At 45.8% G+C, this 24,712-nt stretch overlaps 1 protein-coding gene across 9 annotated transcripts in view; it reads left to right on the forward strand.

The window, feature by feature from the left end:
- LOC137382858 (uncharacterized) overlaps window positions 1-24,712 on the forward strand; it is an 80,019-nt gene that overhangs the window by 15,336 nt on the left and 39,971 nt on the right. For 3 of the 9 annotated variants that reach the window (XM_068055379.1, XM_068055380.1, XM_068055381.1), the window contains 3 exons: window positions 10,734-10,827; window positions 12,336-12,518; window positions 13,394-14,118. The exons of 1 other annotated variant lie outside the window; for it this stretch is intronic. In XM_068055379.1, the coding sequence (XP_067911480.1) occupies window positions 13,489-14,118 (630 nt within the window). In that variant the 5' untranslated portion in view covers window positions 10,734-10,827; window positions 12,336-12,518; window positions 13,394-13,488. Of the gene's footprint in view, window positions 1-2,847; window positions 2,935-10,733; window positions 10,828-12,335; window positions 12,519-13,393; window positions 14,119-24,712 lie in introns of all 9 variants that reach the window. 5 more of the 9 variants (XM_068055378.1, XM_068055382.1, XM_068055384.1 and 2 more) reach the window with 3 other exon arrangements.

Here is a 24,712-nt window from a genome sequence, read left to right on the forward strand (position 1 = left end):
TTCATCACCCCATTCACCACCTTTAAACTTTCCCTTCACCATCATGCACAATGGCAGCAGTGTGTACCATCTACAAGATGCACTGCAGCAACTCGCCAAGCCTCCTTCAACAGCACCTTCCAAACTCACAACCTCTACCACCTAGAAGGACAAAGGCAGCAGACGCAAGGGAACACCACCACCTGCAAGTCTCTCAATGTCCCAACTTGGAAATATATCACCATTCTTTCACTCTCACTGGGTCAGAATTCTGTAATTTCCTCCCTAACAGCACTGTGGGTGTACCCACACCACACGGACTGCAGTTCACCAACACCACCTCAAGGGTAATTAGGAATGGGTAATAAATTATAGCCTTGCCAGCGATACCCACATCCCATGAACGAATTTTTTTTTTTTTTTAATTGGTTCTAATATGGACCACAACAACTGAATTCTCTCCCTATCCAGATTTTTCCAGCCATTTTGAAATGGCCCTTATTCTGTCACCATGTAAGCAACATACCCTTCGCAACTCTCGATCCTGACTGTAGCAAATATCATCTATCCCACTTATTATAGAATTCCCTATAATTACAAACTTTCTACTCTGCACCTTCTCCCCTTGGGCAGCCTTGGGCTTGACTGTGCCTTGATCGGCATTCTGCATGACCTCCCATAATCTTCCTCCTCATTCTCATGGGTACTAAGTATTTTCTACCTGTTGGACTTGAGCAGTGTCTACTGGTCTTAACTGGCTGACAGTCACACTCTCCTGTGTTGCACCTTCCTTCCTTTGAAGAAGGGTCACTGACCTGAAACGTTAACTCTGCTTCTCTCTCCACAGATGCTGCCAGACCTGCTGAGTATTTCCAGCATTTCTTGTTTTTTATTTCAGATTTCCAGCATCCGCAGTATTTTGCTTTTAACTAGTTACTGTGATTTATTTAGCCATTTGTCAGTTAGTGTCTTTAAATGTAGTGAGAATTTAATCATTTAGCTTGTTTTCCTTTGGCTTACACTTATTTGCACTAATGAATCCTCACTAAAGCTTAACTCCAATCACTAAAGATACTAAACACACAAAGGGATACCTGATGCTTACCTATATACTTAAGTTCTCTTTGGGTTCTGTCATTGCTGTGTGCGCTTTTAATGACACCACCTTTTCCTAATTTTCTCTTCCTTTTAATTGTGTTGAGCACTAATGAACTGACTGATCACAGTCCCAGCACCCATTTTCTGATCTATGTTGATCTCGCTGATTTCAGTCAGTGCAGCAGTGGGAACAGGGTCGAGTCTGGCCCTCCCTTGGTTGGTGGGGTGGGGAAGGGAATTGGCCAAGATTCCCACTATTATTCAGTAACTGCTGCTGAAAATATATTTCTGTGCATCTCTGAATGAGGATTCAGTCGGGGGGATAATGTTCCCCGTCAAGGTTGTCTAGATTGACAGCCAAGTGATCCAGGAAAACAGAAATCTTTGTAGCCCTGGTATGATGTACCCACTACTATAGGAAGCAGATGTATGTGCCGTTATTGTTCTTGGTGAATAAGACAGGATATCGAGAGGTTTCAATCATTTTGATCTGTGAAAGTGACAGAAAAAGGGGATGGCAAGAGGCTTGAAGGTTCACTGCTTTTAGTGGTGGCTAACATGTTAAATGGTTAGTCGTTGGGAAAAATGCAAACTGTTTCTCTAGTGTGCACCATCCCCCACCCTCACTGTATCTAAAAGATGTCCTGGTGTGTACATGTGTGACTGCTTAACTTACAGGTTTAGATACTGGAATGTTGAATTGATGTGCAATCGTGAAGACAATTTCAGACCAGGCACTGATTGTGTAAAATACCTGAGTTTGCATTCAGCTCATTATTTTAAACCCTCCACCTCCTCCCTCCCCACTTCCCCTACGCACCTTCATTGAAGGTGGCTTGTGTTTGAGGCCTTTGTGCAAGCCTCTGTCGTGAGTGTCAATGGGCTGTTCAGTCATGGGTGGGTGGGAGGAATAATAACCTGGTTCAGAGCCTTGGCTTTTTCCTGTTTTATTTTCCTCCCTCTGAGACAAATTCTTGTAAGGCACTGGTGAGATGACCTAACTGAGCAAAAACAAGTAGATCAGTCCTGGGAGTTACCTTTGTCACAGCTCAACGTCTTGTCTTATGCATTTTTACCCACTCAGCCATTGCTGCTTAGCAGCTGTTTGTGAGCAGTGCCAACATTAAGGCCTTCCTGTATCTTCCAATTATAACAGTCCTGTTCCGGGTCACAGACCTAGGGATGGAGAAACTAAAGACTGTATGTGTGAACTGTAAGGATAGTTCACACTGCTTTCTAGTCCAGTTTGCAGCTTCTTGGAATGTGTGCAATCCTGAGAGGATATTTTTAATATGCAAGATCTTTTACTTTTTTGTGTAAAGCTTATTGGTGCCTGTTTTTTTTACCCCCGCCCCCCCCCCCCCCCCCAGCCTCCAGTGTTGTAGAAGACTCTACACTGTGTTTCGGTGCAGCAGAGTGAGGGGATTGTAAAGTAGAACAAGGCAGAGACCAGGATTTGATTCTGATCCACACCATGGGAGTTTCTGCTCTCTGCTAAGGGTCCAAATTAAAGTGAATTTGGACAGGCTGAACTCCATTTCTAGTGGCTGTAGTGATCAGCTCCCCTCAAAACACTCGGTGCCTGATTGGCAAATGGACCGAGACCCCAAGATACTGGGCATGGGGGGGAAATGGGATTGCCTCTCTTAGAAATTAAGCTGAATTATTGGGGCAAAAGGCAATGTAGAAAGAGCTTTATTCCACACAATAACCTTTACTGTGAAAATGCAATCGGTTTTGTTAAAATTGTTAAATCTTTTAATTCAACAGAAATATCTGAAAATTCCAAACATTAGTGCCTCGTGGTTGGCAGGCATGCTCGTGTTTCTAGAGATGGTTTGAGAGCTTATTCTCAAGGTATTACATTCCAAGGTGCATATTGTTCTTTAACACAATTCAACCTTGGAACTGGATCTTTTTTTCCAATAAATGCCTGAACTGCCAACTGTTGTCTGTAATACTGATGGGGAAACAAAGTCCTGACTATTGCTGCAAGTTTAGCTTTCCAAATAATTTGCCTTCATCTTTTAATATAATGTAGCTGAGTCTAGCTAGTCTGATTTCCAATGAAAGGTCACTGACCTGAAACATTTAATTCTGCTTCTCTCTCCACAGATGCTGCCAGACCTGCTGAGTATTTTCCAGCACTTTTTTTTTTATTTCTAGTTGAGTCTTGCTGTTCCATCTGCTGAGATGTCAGCTGGTCCAAGTGTTGTTCCTCATCTCTTGGCAGCCTATCTGGATCCAGGTTTCCTCTCCCAGCTGTACACTGGCCTCTGTTTCACTTGCCTCCTCTTTGCTTTGTGTTTTGCCTTTAAGTTGCTGTGGGGAGCTTAATTTACGTGACTTACGAAGAAGAAAAACAGCTTAACTTTGTTTTCAGCGATATTCAACCCATATTCACAGCCGCCCCTTGACCTTGACATTTCATGTCCCATGCTATCCCGTCATTTCAATTACACAAGACATTCTCTGATTATTTCCTTGTATTGCTCTCCACCCACATCCCCCTTCTATGCCCCAATCCCACCGCCTATATCCACCAATTCACTGACAATTACACTTTCAAAATCCCAACTCTAGCCTTTGATCCTCCGTTCACTACAACATTTCTCTGGCTACAGATTTGCACAACCACACCCTCTCCTCCACCCTTGATGCCCTAGTCCGCAATGAAACCATCACTCTCTCTCATCCTGGCCGTTCCCCCGGTATGGTCCTCAACTCCACTCCCTTAAATCCAAGCTTTGTGGACTTAAAAGGATATGGTCTAGCCATCCACCACCAGATTAGGCTGGAATACAGCAAGACTCCGCTAGAAATAAAAATTAAAGTGCTGGAAAATACTCAGCAGGCTGGACCACGCAAAACACTATTGAGCTCTACTCTCTTCATCTCAAACTGTTTGCTATTCCAGGACGATCCTGGAATAGCAAAGATAACACTGGCTGCTTTTCTCTAGCACATACCATCTTCTTAAACCCCACTCCCCTGTCTGCTCCAACCTTGCCTCCAACAATAAGTGCGAGGAGCTCTGGGTTCTTTTGTCACTAAGATCAAGACCATCTGATCTGCTGCCTCTGCTGCATCTCTCCCTTTCACTAGCCCACAAGGCCTAACTTCCTCTAATGCTCCCTGTTGCCTTAGCCCTGAACTTGCATCTTTCTCTAGTTTCTCTATCTCCCCTCATGCCCTGTCCCAGTTTATCTTGTCCATGAGAACCACCTCCTGTTCCCACTAAACTGCTGATCACCCTCCTTCCCCTCCTGACTCCCATGTAGGCTGATATTGTCAATGGTTCTTTCTTTTGTCCCCCTCCATTAAATCTGCTGTCATTGCCTCCTCTTCAAAAATAAAACCTTTGGCCCCACCACCCTTGCAAACTACTGCCTCATTTTCAACCTCTCATTTCTTTCCAAAGTCCTTGAATGTGTTGTCATCTCCCAAATCTGTTCCCATCTTTCCAGGAATTCCATGTTTGAGTCCCTACCATCAGATTTCCACCCCTGCCTCCTACCCAAACAGCTCTTATCAAAGTAACTAATATCCTATGTGGCTGTGACAAAAGTAAACTTTCCCTCTTTGTCTTTCTCGACCTGTCCGCAGCCTTTGACACTCTTGACCACGCCATCCTCCTTCAATGCCTCTCCACTGTTGTCCAGCTGAGTGGGACTGCTCTCACCTGGTTCCATTTTTATCTATCTAATCATAGCCAATCTATCTATCTAATCATAATGAATCACTTGCAATGGCTTCTCTTCCTGCTCCTGCACTGTTACCTCTGGTGTCCTCCAAGGATCTATCCTTGCCCCCCTCCTATTTCCCATCTACATGCTGCCCCATCGGAAAAGCACAGCATTAGTTTTCACATGCATGCTGACAACACTCAGCTCTACCTCACTGCCACTTCTCTCAACTCTTCCACTGTTGCTATATTATCAGACTGTCTATCTGACGTCCAATACTGGATGAGCAGCAATTTCCTCCTGTTTAAATATTGGGAAGACTGAAGCTATTGTTTTCAGTCCCTGCTCCAAGCTCCATTCCATAGCTACTGATTCCATCCCCCTCCCTGGTAACAGTCTGAGATTAAGCCAGTTTGTTTGCAAGTTTGGTGTCTCATTTAACTGGGAGATCAACTTCCGACTTCATGCTTGTGCCATCACCAAGACCACCTATTTTCATCTCCAGAACATTACCCGACTTCGCCCCTGCCTCAGCTCATCTGCTGAAATCCTCATTCATGCCTTTGTTGCCTCTAGATTTGATTATTTCAATGCAATCCTGGCTGCTCTCCCACATTCTACACTCCATAGAATTGTGATCATCCAAAACTCTGTTGCTTGTGTCTTAACTCACAACAAGTCCCGTTCACCTATCACCCTGGTGCTCACTGGCCTACATTGGCTCCAGGTCAAGCATTATCTTCATTTTAAAATTCTCATCCTTGTTTTCAAATCCCTCCATGGCCTCGCCCCTCCCTATCTCTGTAATCTCCTCCAGCCCCACAACCCTCCGATATCTGTGCTGCTCTAATTCTGGCATTTTGAGCATCCCTGATTTTAATTGCTCCATCATTGGTGGCTGTGCCTTCAGTTATCTAGGCCCTAAGCTCTGGAATACCTGCTCTCTACCTCGCTTTCTTCCTTGAGCCACTCCTTAAAACCTACCTCTTTGACCAAGCTTTTGGTCATTCTTCCTAATATCTCCTTGTGTGGCTCGACGTGGTACTTTGCTCTATAATGTTTCTGTAAAGCGCTTTGTGACGTTTTAATATGTTAAAGGTGCTCTATAAAAAAAAAAAAAAGGGCTGTGTTTAACTTGGAAGTCAGCGTCTAATGGAACGTTTGTTGCCTTTCAAATGGCTGGTGTCAAATGTTTCTTCCTCTCTTTCCCCCAACCCAAAGATTAAAAATTTGGATTGTCAGTTTGAGGCAGGATTCATTTGCAGTGTTTGGATTTGGAGAATTTTCTAGAATCAAGTAACACGGCAGTAGATATTGCACAATCATTTAAAGTCTGGTCTGAAGCACTGCTGCCTTGTCTATCACTAAATTTCAGTCAGGTGGGGAGTATTACAAATCTGCAAAGAGACACAGCAGTCAAACAGAGCATATGTAAAAGATGTTTCAGCACCAATTGACTGCCCTCAGTGCAGATCTTTTTTTGTAAATATATAAAATGAAAACAGAAAATGCCAGAAATACTCGGGCAGTTAATCTTTTGGGTGGATGACCTTTCGTCAGAAACTGATCAGATCTGATATGTTAACTCGGTTTATCTCTTTTTTTTTCTCCACAGAAGCTGCCAGACCTGCTGATTATTTCCACGTTTTCTGCTTTTATTTCAGACACCCACAAAGCATTTGCGATCAAATTAGTACACTTAACCAATCCTATCATCTCATTTTCCCTCCGCTGCCTCCACCCCCAAATTCATCGGACAGAATTATTAATGGATAATCTGCGTGATACCCTGCAGCGGTTGTTTGAAATGTTTGTATATCTCCTGGCATATATTGTTTGAATTTGGAATTCTTCTGCACCTTTTTGCACCCTGTCCACATGTTAGAGGGCTGGGTGATGTACACCTAAACCGTTACTGGTCACCTCTGGAACAGGCCATGAGGAGGTGGATACACGCCTGGGTAACTTTTCCCCACCCCTCTGCACATTATTTTTGTGGAGGGTTATAAGTTGGAGGGTCGTCCTTACTAGTCTTCATGCTGCTGCTCCAGTTTGTTCTGCTATTTGTGTCCATGTAGCCAACTGGAAGTGCACTCTCCTGAGTCTGTTGGTCGTATGCCTAACACTCCAGTTACTGGTGTGCAAAACTTAAACTGACACTGCAGTACTGCTCTGTTTGAGGTGCCGTCTTTCAGATGAGACGTTGACCGGAGTCCTTGTCAGTCTTCTCAGTGGTATTTCGACGAGCAGGGGAGTTCTCCCAGTGTCCTAGAAATACTTATCTTTCAACCAGCATCACAAAAAACCAGATAGTCAGAGTGAGTAGTTACAGTGCAGAAGGAGGCCATTCAGCCCATCATGTCTGTACTGGCTCTCCTAATTAGCATTTCACCTAGTGCCACTCCCATGTCTTCTCCACGTAACCCTGTACATTAATTATTTTCATCGTGAGGTGAGAGTGACTGCATTTAACATCAAGGCAGCATTTGACCGAGTATGGCATCAAGGAGCCCTAGCAAAACTGAAGTCAATGGGAATCGGGGAAAACTCTCCGCTGTTTGAAGTCCTACCTAGCACAAAGGAAGATGGTTGTGGTTGTTGGAGGTCAGTCTTCTGAGCTCCAGGACATCACTGCAGGAGTTCCTCAGGGTAGTGTCCTGGGCCCAACCATCTTCAGCTGCTTCATCAATGACCTTCCTTCAATCATAAGGTCAGAAGTGGGGATGTTTGCTGATGATTGCACAATGTTCAGCACCATTCGTGACTCCTCAGATACTGAAGCAGTCCATGTAGAAATGCAGCAAGTCCTGGACAATATCCAGGCTTGGGCTGATGAGTGGCAAGTAACATTCATGCCAGGCAATGACTATCTCCAACAAGAGAGAATCTAGCCATCTCCCCTTGACATTCAACGGCATTACCATCGCTGAATCCCCCACTGTCAACATCCTAGGGGCTACCATTGACCAGAAACTGAACTGGAGCAGCCATATAAATACCGTGGCTACAAGAGCAGGTCGGAGGCTAGGAATCCTGCAGCGAGTAACTCATCTGACTCCCCAAAGCCTGTCCACCATCTACAAGGCACAAGTCAGGAGTGTGATGGAATACTCTCCACTTGCCTGGCTGGGTGCAGCTCCAACAACACTCGAAGCTCGACACCATCCAGGACAAAGCAGCCCGCTTGATTGGCACCCCATCTACAAACATTCACTCCTTCCACCACCGATGCACAGTGGCAGCAATGTGTACCATCTACAAGATGCAATGCACCAAGGCTCCTTAAACACCACCTTCCAAACCCATGACCTCTACCACCTCGAAGGACAAGGGCAGCAAATGCATGGGAACACCCACCACCTGCAAATTCCCCTCCAAGTCACGCACCATCCTGACTTGGAACTATATTGCCGTTCCTTCACTGTCGCTGGGTCAAAATCCTGGAACTCCCTTCCTAACAGCACTGTGGGTGTACCTACCTCATGTGGACTGCAGCGGTTCAAGAAGGCAGCTCACCACCACCACCTCACGGACAATTAGGGATGGGCAATAAATGGTGGCCTAGCCAGCGACGCCCACATCCCATGAATGAATAAAAAAAGTATCTAACAGTCTAATTCCCTTTTGAATGCTTCAATTGAACCTGCTTCCACCACGCTGTCAGGCAGTGCATTCCAGACCTTAACCACTCGCTGCGTGAAAATGTTTTTCCTCATGTTGTTTTTGCCTCTTTTACCAAATACTTTAAATCTGTGCCCTCTCGTTCTCCATCCTTTCACGAGTGGGAACAGTTTCTCTCTATCTACTCTGTCCAGACCTCTCATGATTTTGAATACCTCTATCAAATCACCTCTCAGCCTTCTCTTCTCCAAGGGAAACAATCCCAGTTTCTCCAATCTATCTTCGTAACTGGTCTGGTCATTTATCTCATCGCTGTGGGATCTTGCTGTGTGCAAATTGGCTCCTGCGTTTCTTAAGTTACAACAGTGGCTACACTTAAAATACTTCATTGGCTGTAAAACATTTTGGGGTGTCCTGAGTTTGTAAAAGACATTCTTGTAAGTTTATTTTTCCTTACTACTTTTCTGTCCTCATTGGTTTGAAGTTGCAGTGGGGCGGCCAACTGCAAATATAATGGAAACCAGGAACTTGAATGTGATCCAGTGCCTGTAACTGACAAGTCGTCTTGGGTCCCACTTATGAGCAGAAGTAAAGTTGGCTTTTTTTAATGCAGCGAATGGTTAGGATCTGGAATGCACTGTCTGAGAGGATGATGGAGGCAGATACAATTGGAGCGTTCAAAAGGGAATTGGATGGGCACCTGAAGAGAGAATTTTCAGGGCTGCAGGCAAAGGGTGGGGGAGTGGGACTAGCTGAGTTGCTCTCGCAGACATAGCGGGCTGAATGGTTACACCACAGGAAGTGGCCATTCTATGAGGCCCAGGTTGAATTATTGCCAGACTAACCCCTCTGGCAGTTCATTTGCTAACTTCATTGTGTAATGTGTAATTTTAAAAAAAATCTCCCCTGCCATTCTTTTAAAAGCAATCATATCTCCTGGATCTGCTCAAAGATTCTGTTCATTGCTGTTCCCTTTCCCAGTTGTGCTGCAGATTTCTAAGTGTTTTTGTTCTATCTATGAAGTGTAGCGCCTAATACAGTACCTTAGTATTGTCTTACTAAGGCAATCATAAAGTCTGTATTGCTTGTATTTGCAACATCTGCCACTGACACCTCCGCATAGAGCGGAGTCTGTGTGTGTTCAAGGTGGACTTGCTTCTTTGGGGAGGGTGTGTGCGCCTGGTTTTAGAGTGGGGGTGGGGGGTGGTTTGGGTGGATGTGCTGGGGATGGGGGGGGTGGGGGTGAACCTTCTGGCCAGCTGGCAGGGGGAGTATGAACTAGACTGCTTTTGACCAGAGGTATGGAGGCTCCTTATAATGTCCATTAATATTTTCTCTGTCAAGATTGAAGTGATCACCTTCCAAACCCATGACCTCTACCAACTAGAATGACAAGAGCAGCAAATGCATGGCAACACCACCACCTGCAAATTCCCCTTCAAGCCACACACTATTCTGACTTGGAACGATATCGCCGTTCCTTTACTGTCGCTGAGTCAAAATCCTGGAACATCCTTCCTAACAGCACTGTGGGTGTACCTACCCCACAAGGACTGCAGTGGTTCAAGAAGGCACCTCACCACCACCTTCTCGAGCAATTAGGGATGGGGAATAAATGCTGGCCTAGCCAGCAATGCCCATATTCCATGAATGAATTTTAAAAAGTTGTGAATATCAGTCAGAAGCAAGAATAATGGCTGATCAGCCCAACCCAAGGCTAATTGTGTTCCTATTATTCGACTGCTTGAGTTGGGCTATCAGCACAATCAAACTATTGAACCTGGTCTGTCTCCTTTCATAGAACACTGGAATTTTCAGCTATGAAGAGAGACTGGATAGGCTAGGGTTGTTTTCCTTAGAGCAGCGAAGGCTGAGGGGGGGGAACATAATTGAGGAATACAAAATTATGAGGGGCATTGATAGGTTAGATAGCAAGAAACTTTTTCCCTTAGCGGAGGGGTCAGTAACCAGGGGGCATAGATTTAAGGTGAGGGGCAGGAGGTTCAGAGGTGATTTCAGGAAAAAATGGTTCACCCAGAGAGTTGTTGGAATCTGGAATGCATGAAGAAGTGGTAGAGGCAGGAACCCTCCACATTGAAGTATTTAGATGAGCACTTGAAACGCCATAGCATACAAGGCTATGGGCCGAGTGCTGGAAAATGGGATTAGAACAGTTAGGTGCTTGATGGCCGGCACAGACACGATGGGCCGAAGGGCCTATTTCTGTGCTATTTAACTCTGACTATGGAATGAATAAAGTGATGAGTGTGGGCACTAAATATAGCACTGAATTTCATTCTTTCTGTAAAATGCATCAGCTTGTTGACTATAAATTTTTGTTTCCCTTAGTTGATTGAACTTGGGTTCATGTTGGATGTTGCTGAAGAGTCCAGTGGATATTGGTGGACAGTGTCCAACATTGGACCCCCTAGCAGCATAATTGGTTAGTTTTGATCTAATGTTTGGTATCGTGCTAAGCTTAAGTAAATGCACTTGATTGGTTCAAACATGGACAAAAGAGCTGAACACGAGGTGAGGTGAGAGTGACTGCCCTTGACTTCAAGGCAGCATTTGACCGAGTATGGCATCAAGGAGCCCTAGCAAAATTGGAGTCAATGGGAATCGGGGAAAACTCTCTGCTGGTTAGAGTCATACCTAGCGCAAAGGAAGATGTCTGTGGTTGTTGGAGGTCAATCATCTGAGCTCCAGGACATCACTGCAGATGTTCCTCAGGGTAGGCCCAATCATCTTCAGCTGCTTCAGTCATAAGGTCAGAAGTGGGGATGTTCGCTGATGATTGCACAATGTTTAGCACCATTCGCGACTCCTCAAATACTGAAGCAGTCTGTCTAGAACTGCAGCAAGACCTGGACAATATCCAGGCTTGGGCTGATGAGTGACAAGTAACATTTGTGCCACACAAGTGCCAGGCTGTGACCATCTCCAACAAGAGAGAATCTAACCATCTCCCCTTGACATTTAGTGGCATTACCATCGCTGAATCCCCCACTATCAACATCCTAGGGACTACCATTGACCAGAAACTGAACTGGAGTAGCATATAAATACCATGGCTACAAGAGCAGGTCAAGAGGCTAGGAATCCTGAGGCGAGTAACTCACCTCCTGACTCCCCAAAGCCTGTCCACCATCTACAAGGCACAAGTCCGGAGTGTGATGGAATACTCTCCACTTGCCTGGATGGGTGCAGCTCCAACAACACTCAAGAAGCTCGACACCATCCAGGACAAAGCAGCCCACTTGATTGACACCCACCTACAAACATTCACTCCTTCCACCACCGACGCACAGTGGCAGCAGTGTGTACCATCTACAAGATGCACTGCAGCAACGCACCAAGGCTCCTTAGGCAGCACCTTCCAAACCCGTGACCTCTACCACCTCATAAGACAAGAGCAGCAGATGCATGGGAACACCCACCACCTGCAAATTCCCCTCCAAGTCTCACACACCATCCTGACTTGGAACTATAATCGCCGTTCCTTCACTGTCGCTGGGTCAAAATCCTGGAACTCCCTTCCTAACAGCACTGTGGGTGTACCTACCTCACATGGACTGCAGCGGTTCAAGAAGGCAGCTCACCACATCCTTCTCGAGGGCAATTGGGGATGGGCAATAAATGCTGGCATAGCTAGTGATGCCCACATTCCATGAATGAATTAAAAAAAACGATTGACAGGGTCATGAAATCTAGGTAGGGCTGGACATCTCATGTTTGACAAATCTGTTAGATTTTTAAGGTTATAGCTAGCAGGGTAGATAAGGGGGAACCAGAGGATGTAGCGTATTTGGATTTTCAAAAAGCATTCAATAAGGTACCACACAAGTTATTACAATTAGAACTCATGGGATTGGGGACAATGGTATGAATTGAGGATTGGTTAATGGACAGAAAACAGTACGTATAAACTGGTCATTTTTGGGTTGGCAGGCTGTAACTATGGGGTTCCACAAGGTACCACTCAGCTCTTTACAATCTACATCATGAGGGAAGCGACTAATGTGTGCTGACGATACCAAGTTAGGTGGGAAAGTAAACTGTGAAGAGGACACAGGCTGCAAAGGGATATCGGCATGTTAAATGGGCAAGAACATGACAGATGGAATATCGTGGGTAAGTGTAAAGTTATCCACTCTGGAAGGAAAAACAGAAAAGCAGAAGTTTTTTTTTTAAATGGTGAGACTGAAGAATGTTGATATTCAGGGTCCTGGGTTTCCTTGTACATGAATCACTAAGTTAACCTGCAGGTACAGCAAGCAATTAAGAAACTAAATGGTATATTGACCTATATTTACAAAGGAATTAGCATATGAGTGAAGAAGTCTTGCTGCAATTATGTCGGGCTATGATGAGATCACACCTGGAGTACTGTGTGTAGTTTTGGTCTCCTTACCTAAGGAAGGATATACTAGACTTAGAGGGAATGCAACAAAGGTTCACTGGACTGGTTCCTGGGATGAGGACTTCTCCTGTGAGGAGATTGAGTAGACTAGGCCTATATTCCCTGGAGTTTAGCAGAATGAGATGAGCAGATCTAATTGAAACCAAGTTCTTAAGGGATAGATGCTGGGAGCATGTATCCCCTGGCCAGGGAGCTTGGAATATGGGGTCACAGTCTCCGCATAAGGGGTTGACCATGTAGGAAGGCGATGAGAAATTTCTTCAATTGAAAGGGTTGTGAATCTTTGGAATTTCTACCCCAGAGAGTTGTGATACTCAGTTATTGAGTATTTTCAAGATCGAGATTGATGGATTTTTGGGTATTAAGGGGTATGGGGATAGGGTGGGAAGGTGGAGTTGAAGTAGATCTGCTATGATCTCGTTGCATGGCAGGCTCGAAGGGCTGAATGACCTCCTATTTCTTATATTCTCTGGCTTCTACTTCTAGATCTGAGTGGGCGTGGCTGTTAATTTTTAATGATGTAAGCTTAGAATTGGGAATCATTTCAAGGGGTTCTACAGTTTTTTTGTTTGTTTTTTTTTTATAGGTGTTGCTGTGTAAAATGTGTGCCTAAACATCAGCAGTGTAAATCCCACCCCTCCCCCCACTCCCCCAACTGAGAAGGCCCGTCCAAAAGAAGTCATGCTTTCAGCTATTGTAGGCGGAGGGATGAGCAGGGGCCAGCAGCTGCCAACGTCTGAAGCGGCCTCACTTCTGCTGGCCCAGGAGTTATGCATCGGACTTCGAAGTAGGAGAGTGACTAGAATGTCCGTCCAAGGTAGACCATCTCAGCCGCAGGCCGTCCCACCAACCCATAGACTGGGGCAGCGGAGCCGGCAGCTTTCTGTGTCAGAGGCTGCCTCCCTTCTCCTGTCGCAGGAGCTTCAGAGTCGGAGAGTGACGAGGATGTCCATCCAGAGCAAACCCTCCAACCCAGAGGCTGCAACACACATCCGAACCCACACGCTCAAATCCAGTGGAAGGACTGTCAGGAAACTGAACTACCGTAAGGTAGCTAACCGCGGACTGATTGGATCGCCAGATTTTGGTGCCACAAAACGGAATGCCAGGGCGAAGAGTAAAGAGTCGACAGCCGAAGCTGGTGACGTGAGAAGGCTGGAGTCTCGTGCTAAGCGCAAGGAGGAAACGAGTGTTAAGGTGGCCCGGGAAGTTGGATTGGTGCAGAGGAAGAGAGCAGGGGCTGTAGGGAAGAGCCACTCTGTAGTTCGACGGAGTAAGGCACGTTCAGTTGTGAAGCCAGGCAGTAACCAGGTGAGAACCCAATGCAAGTTAAAGTGAGCAGTTGTAGTGTGCCAGTTTTGGGTGGGAAGTTGGTTGTGGTACTGTTTTGGCTGCTTGTGCACTGGGAAGATATACTGATTGGTAATTGAGTTATGTTCACTGGGCACAGTAAGCTGGGATTTACTGTTGCCTATCAAAGCCACTTTTCCTTCAGGTTGATTTGGTGCAAACATCCTGTTGAAAGGGGAAGCTTTAGGAACAGCCAGAAGCAGGATATGGTCAATTTGTATTAATGAAATTTTAATTTGGGTAGATGTTGAGACTCCAACGTTCTTGCCTTTCAAACCCTTCAAGACTGGTAATAGTTAACTGAAGCTGCTTGCAGTTCCTTGCACCTCGCCTTCCTCTGCTGTTCCCCCTTCCCGCAGCTGTCACCGGCAATAGCAAATTGGAGTGAAATGGTGCAAAAATTGAGTGAAAACAGTTGGAATACAGGAATGGAAGTCGGCCAATCAGCCACTTTAGCCTCTTCTGCCCTTTCATTGGATTGTGGCTGATCTGTACCTGAATACATTTTGCTCCATATCCCAGGATATTCTTGCCCAACAAAAATCTTATCTGCATATTGCAATTTTCAATTGGCCTAGCATCCATAGCCTTTTGGGAGAACAGAGCTCCATTATTCGTACTCCCTTTTGTATGAAAAGTGCTTCTTAATTTCACCCCACAATGGCCTGGCTCTAATTTTATTATGTCCCCTTGATTTGGATTTCCCCAACAAAGGCAGTAGTTTTCCTCTATCCCATCAAATCAGGAAAAAAAAAGGAGGCTTATGTCAGATTCAGAGCGCTGAAAACAGCGGAGGCACTCGAGTAGTACAGAAAGTATAGGGGGGTACTTAAAGTAATTAGGAGAGCGAAGAGGGGACATGAAAAAACACTGGCGGGCAAGATAGAGGAAAATCCCAATGCATTTTATAAGTATATTAAGGGCAAGAGGATAACCAGGGAAAGAGTAGGGCCCATGAGGGACCAAAGTGGCAATCTGTGTGTGGAGCCAGAGGACGTAGGTGAGGTTTTAAATGATTGCTTTTCATCTGTGTTCACTAGGGAGAAGGACGATGTAGGTGTAGAGATCAGGGAGTGGGCTTGTGAGATACTTGAACAAATTAGCATTGAAAGGGAGGAAGTATCAGCTGTTTAAGCGGGCTTAAAAGTGGATAAGTCCCCAGGCCCAGATGAGATGTATCCCAGGCTATTACGTGAGGCAAGGGAGGAGATAGCAGGGGCTCTGACACAAATTTTCAAATCCTCTCTGGCCACAGGAGAGGTGCCAGAGGATTGGAGGACAGCGAATGTGGTACCATTATTCAAGAAGGGTAGCAGGGATAAACCAGGTAATTACAGGCCGATGAGTTTAACATCAGTGGTTGGGAAACTATCGGAAAAAACTCTGTGGGACAGGATTAATCTCCACTTTGAGAGGCAGGGATTAATCAGGGATAGTCAGCATGGCTTTGTCAGGGGGAGATTGTGTCTATCTAACTTGATTGAATTTTTCACGGCAGTGACTAGATGTGTAGATGAGGGTAAAGCAATTGATGTAGTCCACATGGACTTCCGTAAGGCTTTGATAAGGTCATAGAAACATAAACATAGAAAATACGAGCTGGAGTAGGCCATTTGGCCCTTCGAGCCTGCTCCGCCATTCATTATGATCATGGCTGATCATCCAACTCAGTAGCCTGTTCTGGCTTTCGCCCCATACCCTTTGATCCTTTTAGACCCAAGAGCTATATCTAACGCCTTTTTGAAAACATTCAATGTTTTGGCCTCAACTGCTTTCTGTTGTAGCGAATTCCACAGGCTCACCACTCTTGGTGAAGAAATTTCTCCTCGTCTCAGTCCTGAAAGGTTTACCCCGTATCCTGAGACTATGACCCCTGGCTCTGGATTGTCCCACCATCGGGAACATCCTTCCTGCATCGACCCTGTCAAGTCCTGTTAGAATTTGATAGGTTTCTATGAGATCCTCCCTCACTCTTCTGAACGCCAGCAAATATAATCCTAACCGACTCAATCTCACCTCATAGGTCAGTCCCGCCATCCCAGGAATCGGGCTGGTAAACCTTTGCTGCACTCCCTCTATAGCAAGAACATCCTTCCTCAGATACGGAGACCAAAACTGCACACAATATTCCAGGTGTGGCCTCACCAAGGCTGTGAATAATTGCAGCAAGACATCCTTACTTCTGTACTCTAATCCTCTCGCTATGAAGGCCAACATACCATTTGCCTTTTTTACCGCCTGTTGCACCTGCATGCTTACCTTCAGCGACTAGTGGGAAGTCCGTGACGCTTCCAGAGTTCCAGATGACTACATCTGCAGGAAGTGTACCCAGTTGCAGCTCCTCACAGACCGCATGGATCGGTTGGAGCGGCAACTGGATGCACTTAGGAGCATGCAGGTGGCAGAGACAGGAGTTTTAGAAAAGTGGTTACAGCCAAGGTGCAGGCAGATAGATGGGTGACCGCTAGAAGGGGCAGGCAGTCAGTGCAGGAATCCCCTGTGGCTATCCCCCTCTCGAACAAGTATACTGTTTTGGATACTGTTGGGGATGGCCTATCGGGAAAACAGCAGCAGCCAGAGCAGTGGCACCACGGCTGGCACTGCTGTTCAGCAGGGAAGGACAAAGCGCAGAAGAGCAATAGTTATAGGGGACTCTATAGTCAGGGGCACAGATAGGCGCTTCTGTGGATGTGAAAGAGACTCCAGGATGGTATGTTGCCTCCCTGGTGCCAGGGTCAAGGAGGTCTCTGAACGGACAGGGGGCAATCTGAAGGGGGAGGGTGAACAGCCAGAGGTTGTGGTACACATCGGTACCAATGACATAGGCAGGAAGAGTGACGAGGTCCTGCAGGGGGAGTTTAGGGAGTTAGGTAGAAAGTTTAAAAAAACAGGACTTCTAGGGTTGTAACCTCTGGATTACTCCCTGTGCCACGTGCCAGTGAGGCTAGAAATAGGAAGATAGTGCAGCTAAATACGTGGCTGAGCAGCTGGTGTAGAAGGGAGGGTTTCAGATATCTGGACCATTGGGCTCTCTTCAGAGACAGATGGGACCTGTACAAGAAGGACTGGTTGCATCTAAACTGGAGGGGCACTAATATCCTGGCTGCAAGGTTTGCTAGCGTCACTCGGGAGGGTTTAAACTAGTGTGGCAGGAGGGCGAGAACCAGAGCAGTAGGACAGCAAGTGAAATAAATGAGATGGACATAGTAAATAAGGCCAGTAGGACTAGGAGGAGGAGCAGGCAGGGAGATGTTGCTGAGCACTGGTAGACTGAAGTGCATATGTTTCAATGCGAGAAGTATAACAGGTAAGGCAGATGAACTTAGAGCTTGGATTAGTACTTGGAAATATGATGTTGCTATTACAGAGACTTGGTTGAGGGAAGGGCAGGATTGGCAGCTAAATGTTCCAGGCTTTAGAAGCTTCAGGCGGGATAGAGGGGGATGTAAAAGGTGTGGGGGAGTTGCATTACTGGTTAAGGAGAATATCACAGCTGTACTGTGGGAGGACACCTCAGAGGGGTCATGCAGCGAGGCAATATGGGTGGAGCTCAGGAATAGGAACGGTGCAGTCACGATGTTGGGGGTTTACTACAGGCCTCCCAACAGCCAGCGGGAGGTAGAGGAGCAGATATGTAGACAGATTTTGGAAAGATGTAAAGGTAGCAGGGTTGTGATAGTGGATGATTTTAACTTCCCCTATATTGACTGGGACACACTTAGTGCTAGGGGCTTGGATGGAGCAGAATTTGTGAGGAGCATCCAGGAGGGCTTCTTGAAACAGTATGTAGATAGTCCAACTGAGGATGGGGCCATTCTGGACCTGGTTTTGGGGAATGAGCCCGGCCAGGTGGTCGAAGTTTCAGTGGGGGAGCATTTCGGGAGCAGTGACCATAATTCCATAAGTTTTAAGGTACTTGTGGATAAGGATAAGAGTAGTCCTCGGGTGCAGGTGCTAAATTGGGGGAAGGCTAATTATAACAATATTAGGCAGGAACTGAAGAATTTAGATTGGGGGCGGCTGTTTGAGGGTAAATCAATATCTGACGTGGGAGTCTTTCAAACGTCAGTTGATTAGAATCCATGTTCCTGTGAGGAAGAAAGACAAGTTTGGCAAGTTTCGGAAACCTTGGATAATGCGGGATATTGTGAGCCTAGTCAAAAAGAAAAAGGAAGCATTCGTAAGGGCTGGAAGGCTAGGAACAGACGAAGCCCTTGAGGAATATAAAGACAGTAGGAAAGAACTTAAGCAAGGAGTCAGGAGGGCTAAAAGGGGTCATGAAAAGTCATTGGCAAACAGGATTAAGGAAAATCCCAAGGTTTTTATACGTATATAAAGAGCAAGAGGGTAACCAGGGAAAGGGTTGGCCCACTCAAGGACAGAGATGGGAATCTGTGTGGAGCCAGAGGAAATGGGCGAGGTGCTAAATGAGTACTTTGCATCAGTATTCACCAAAGAGAAGGACTTGGTGGATGATGAGCCTAGGGAAGGGAGTGCAGATAGTCTCAGTCATCTCATTATCAAAAAGGAGGAGGTGTTGGGTGTCTTGCAAAGCATTAAGGTAGATAGGTCCACAGGGCCTGATGGGATCTACCCTAGAATACTGAGGGAGGCAAGGGAAAAAATTGCTGGGGCCTTGACAGAAATCTTTGCATCCTCATTGGCGACAGGTGAGGCCCCAGAGGACTGGAGAATAGCCAATGTTGTTCCTTTGTTTAAGAAGGGTGGCAAGGATAATCCAGGAAATAATAGGCAGGCGAGCCTTACGTCAGTGGTAGGGAAACTATTAGAGAGGATTATTCGGGACAGGATTTACTCCCATTTGGAAACAAACGAACTTATTAGCGAGACACAGCATGGTTTTGTGAAGGGGAGGTCGTGTCTTACTAATTTGATTGAGTTTTTTGAGGAAGTGACGAAGATGATTGATGAAGGAAGGGCAGTGGATGTTATCTGTATGGACTTTAGTAAAGCCTTTGACAAGGTCCCACATGGCAGACTGGTACAAAAGGTGAAGTCACATGGGATCAGAGGTGAGCTGGCAAGATGAATACAGAACTGGCTCGGTCACAGAAGACAGAGGGTATCAGTGGATGGGTGTTTTTCTGAATGGAGGGATGTGACTAGTGGTGTTCTGCAGGGATCAGTGCTGGGACCTTTGCTGTTTGTAGTATATATAAATGATTTGGAGGAAAATGTAGCTGGTCTGATTAGTAAGTTTGCGGACGACACAAAGGTTGGTGGAATTGCGAATAGTGTTGAGGATTGTCACAGATAACAACAGGGTATAGATCGGTTGGAGACTTGGGCGGAGAAATGGCAGATGGAGTTTAATCCGGACAAATGTGAGGTAATGCATTTGGGAAGGTCTAATGCAGGTGGGAGGTATACAGTAAATGGCAGAACCCTTAGGAGTATTGACAGGCAGAGAGATCTGGGCGTACAGGTCCACAGGTCACTGGAAGTGGCAACGCAGGTGGATAAGGTAGTCAAGAAGGCATACGGCATGCTTGCCTTCATCGGTCGGGACATAGTATAAAAATTGGCAAGTTATGTTGCAACTGTACAGAACCTTAGTTAGGCCACACTTAGAATATTGCATGCAATTCTGGTTGCCACACTACCAGAAGGACGTGGAGGGTTTCAAGAGGGTACAGAAGGGGTTTACCAGGATGTTGCCTGGTCTGGAGGGCATTAGCTATGAGGAGAGGTTGGAAAAACTCAGATTGTTTTCACTGGAAAGACGGAGGTGGAGGGGTGACATGATAGAGGTTTACAAAGTTATGAGTGGCATGGACAGAGTGGATAGTCAGAAGCTTTTTCCCAGGGTGGAAGAGTCAGTTACCAGGGGACATAGGTTTAAGGTGCAAAGGGCAAAGTTTAGAGGGGATGTGCGAGGCAAGTTTTTTTACACAGAGGGTGGCGAGTGCCTGGAACTTGCTGCCAGGGGAGGTGGTGGAAGCAGATACGATAGCGACGCTTAAGAGACATCTTGACAAATACATGAATAGGAAGGGAATAGAGGGATATGGGCCCCGGAAGTGCAGAAGGTGTTAGTTTAGGCAGGCATCGTGATCAGGGCAGGCTTGGAGGGCCAAATGGCCTGTTCCTGTGCTGTACTGTTCTTTGTTCTTAGTGTACGAAAACACCCAGGTCTCGCTGCATTTTCCCCTCTCTCAGTTTATAGCCGTTCAGTTAATAATCTGACTTCCTGTTTTTGCTACCAAAGTGGATAAACTCACATTTATTCACGTTATTTTGCATCTGCCATGCGTTAGCCCACTCACTCAACTTGTCCAAATCACCCTGAAGCCCCGCTGCATCCTCCTCACAACTCGCCCTCCCACCCAGTTTTGTGTCATCTGCAAATTTGGAGATATTACATTTAGTTCCCTCATCTAAATCATTAATATATATTGTGAATAGCTGGGGTCCCAGCACTGATCCCTGCGGTACCCCACTAGTCACTGACTGCAATTCAGAAAAAGACCCATTTATCCCTACTCTTTGTTTCCTGTCCGCCAACCAATTTTCTATCCATCGCAATACACTACCCCCAATCCCATGCGCTTTAATTTTACATGCTAATCTCTTATGTGGGACTTTGTCGAAAGCCTTCTGAAAGTCCAAATAAACCACATCCACTGGCTCCCCCTCATCAACTCTACTTGTTACATCCCACATTTTTTACTCCTCCCCTGTGCAGCAGAGCCAACCATGCTGCAACGAATTGGGCTGTTGGTGCTTTCCCCTGAGAGGCCATTCCCCCCAACAGTATCCAAAGCAGTATATCTGTTTTGCAGGGGAATAGCCACAGGAGATTCCTGAACTGCCTGCCTAGTCCTTTTGCTGTGCTTGGTGGTCACCCATTCCCCTCCTGCCTGTGGGGTTTGAGCCTGCGTGTGACCATCTCTCTATATGTGCTATCCACGATACTCTCCGCCTCGTCCCGCATGGGAGATTGGTTAAGAAGCTAAGAGCCCATTGGATCCAGGGAAATTTGGCAAATTGGATCCAAAATTGGCTTAGTGGCAGGAGGCAGAGAGTGATGGTCGAGGGTTGTTTTTACGAGTGGAAGCCTGTGACCAGTGGGGTACCGTAGGGATCGGTGCTGGGACCCTTGCTGTTTGTAGTGTACATTAATGATTTAGACGTGAATATAGGAGGTATGATCAGTAAGTTCGCAGATGACACGAAAATTAGTCTCGTAAATAGTGAGGAGGAAAACCTTAGGTTACAGGACGATATAGATGGGCTGGTGAGCTGGGCGGAGCAATGGCAAGTGGAATTTAATCCTGAGAAGTGTGAGGTGATGCATTTTGGGAGGACTAACAAGGCTAGGGAATAAACAATGGATGGTAGGACCCTAGGAAGTACAGAGGATCAGAGGGACCTTGGTGTACTTGTCCATAGATCACTGAAGGCAGCAGCACAGGTAGATAAGGTGGTTAGGAAGGCATATGGGATGCTTGCATTTATTAGCCGAGGCATAGAATATAAGAGCAGGGAGGTTATGATGGAGCTGTATAAAACGCTGGTTAGGCCACAGCTGGAGTACTGTGTACAGTTCTGGGCACCACACTATAGGAAGGATGTGATTGCAGTGGAGTGGTTGTAGAGGAGATTCACCAGGATGTTGCCTGGGCTGGAGCATCTCAGCACTGAAGAGAGATTGGATAGGCTAAGGTTGTGTTCCTTAGAGCAGAGAAGGCTGAGGGGGGGACATGATTGAGGTATACAAAATTGAGGGGCATTGATAGGTTAGATCGGAAGAAACTTTTTCCCTTAGCAGGGTGGTCAATAACCGGGGACATAGATTTAAGGCGGTTTAGAGGGGATTTGAGGCAAAAAATTTTCACTCAGAGGGTGGTTGGAATTTGGAACGTACTGCCTGAAGAGGTGGTAGAGGCAGGAACCCTCAACATTTAAGAAGTATTTAGATGAGCACTTGAAACGCCATAGCATACCAGGCTATGGGCCATTGCTGGAAAATGGGATTAAAGTAGTTTGGTGCTTGATGGCAGGTACAGACACGATGGGCCGAAGAGCCTGTTTTTGTGCTGTATAACTCTGACTCTATGACTCTAAATCTTTTAATCAATTTAAAGAGCTCAGTTGGAGCACCCTTCAATCTTCTAAACTCTCTGTATAATTTAACCCTTTAAGCCCTGTTATCATTCTGGTGAATCTGTGCTGTACCCTTACCAAGGCCAGTATATCCTTCTGGTAATACAGTACTCCAGATGGAGTCTAACCAAGGCTCTACAACTGGAGCATTGCTTCCTCCCCTTTGTATTCTAGCCCTTGAGATAAAGGCCAACATCCATTGACCTTTGATTACTTTTTGTACCTGTTTGCCAGCTTTTGAGTACTTTTTGTAACTGAAGATGTGATTCCTGTTGTTCCCCCACAGTTCCTAGATTCTCAACATCAAGAAAATACTCTGATTTTCTCTTGGATCCCAAATGGATGACCTCACAGTTCCCTACATCCAATTCCATCTTCCATCCTTTTGCCCACTCGCCTTAATCTGTCAGTCCCTTTTGTAACTTTCTACTCCCATTTACACAATCTGTGCTTCCTAACGCAATGTTATACATTATTGCCTGTAGTTGTTTTACTGCTGCATGAACATCTGGTCACAGGGGAGCGAGGATGACCAAAGGTGCAAACCATTCCAGAGCTATTAACAAATCCGCACTTGAAGAGGACAATCTACGCTTACCATGGCTACCAGCCTTCTGTTGCTGTTTCACACCTGGTTCCCATAGCTCTCTATATCCTGGAGTACTTTCAGAGATGGACCTTCTCAGCAGTTGCGTTTAAATGATTTAGCATGAGTGTCTTGTCCTGTTTCTGTTGTTTACCAGACCTCGACCATTGTTGTTCATCTGTTTGAAACTTCGTCGTATAGTCATCCGTCATTTACGGCACTTCGAGTCCATGCCCGTTTTCTGTAGAGCAATTCAGTCAGTCCCTCTCCCCCGCTCCATCCCTGTAGCCCTGCAAGTTTATCTTCCCCAGGTGTCCATCCAGTTTCCTTTTGCAATTATTGATCGTCTCTGCCTCCACTGCCCTGTAGGCAGCAAGTTCCAGGTCATTACCACTCGCTGTGTTTTTAAAAAAAAAAATGTTCTTCCTCACATTCCCCCTGCGTCTATTGCCCAATATCATAAATCTGTGTCCCTTAGTCATTGTGCCATCAGCTAATGGGAACAGTTTTTCTGTGTCTACCTTATCCAAACCTGTCATAATCTTTAACCTCCATCAAATCTCCTCAATTTCCGTTGCTCCTCTGAGAACAACCCCAGCTTCTGCAACCTAACCTTGCAGCTAAAATCGCTCATCCCTGGAACCATTCTGGTCAATCTCCTCTGCACCCTCTCACATCCATCCTAAAGACTGATGACCAAAACTGGACGCAATACTCTTGTTGCGGCCTAACCAGAGATTTATAAAGGTTCAGGATAACTTTGCTGCTTTTGTACTCAATGATTCTATTTAAGAAGCCCAAGATCCTCTTATGTTTTGCTGCCCACACTCTCACTATGTCCTGCAACCTTCAAAAATCGATGCACATCTGCCCCCAGGTTCCTCTGTCCTTGCACACTCTTTACAACTGTGTCATTAAGTCTATATGAGCTCAGCCCATCCTTTCTGCCAAGACCTCACACTTCACTGTATTAAATTCCATTTGCCACTTGTCTGTGCATTCTGCTAGTGCAGTTGATTTGTATCATCCTCACTGCCGCTCTTCCAAATTTGGTATCATCGGTAAATCTTGAAACGTTACTCCCTCTTCCAGTATCCAAGTCACTCTCAAAGATGCAGTGATCCTAGCACTGACCCTTGGGAACACCACTGTCTATCATCCTCTCGTCTGAAAAACAGCTATTTACCACGAGTCGCTGTTTTCTGTCCTTAAGCCAGTTTTTTTTATCCGCTGACCCTCCTATTCCATGACCTTCAATTTTGTTTACCAGCCTTTTATGTAGTACTTTGTCAAATACTTTCTTAAAATCCAAAAAGACAGTATCCATTGCACTCCCTTCATCAACCTTCTCTGTTACTTTATCAGATAATTCCATTGATTTGTCAAACATGATCTGCCTTTTACAAATCCGTGCTGTCTCCTTAATTAGCTCAAACCTCTCCAAGTACCTGTTTTTGGTTCCCCCCCCCCCCCCCCCCCCCCGATTTGCCATCACTGATGTTGAACTAACTGGCCTATAGTTGCTAGGACTGTCTTTACACCCTTTCTTGAATATGGGTGTTGCATTTGCCACTTTCCAATCCTCTCTCACCTCCTCCATATCTAGGGAAGATTGGAAGATTATGGCAAGTCCTTCTGTCTCCACCCCCACCTCCTTTAGCAACCTGGGATGCAAGCCATCCAGACCAGATGACTTATTGACTCCTAAACATAGCCAGCCTTTCCAGTACCTCTTGCCTCTCAATTTTTCACCCCATCCATTACCTCAATCATCATCTCTTATATTTTGTCAGCATCCTCTTAGCAAACACTGATACAAAGTACTCGTTAAGTATTCTAGCT

Source organism: Heterodontus francisci, chromosome 23 (genome assembly GCF_036365525.1).
Source record: "Heterodontus francisci isolate sHetFra1 chromosome 23, sHetFra1.hap1, whole genome shotgun sequence".
Taxonomy (NCBI): Eukaryota; Metazoa; Chordata; class Chondrichthyes; order Heterodontiformes; family Heterodontidae; genus Heterodontus; species Heterodontus francisci.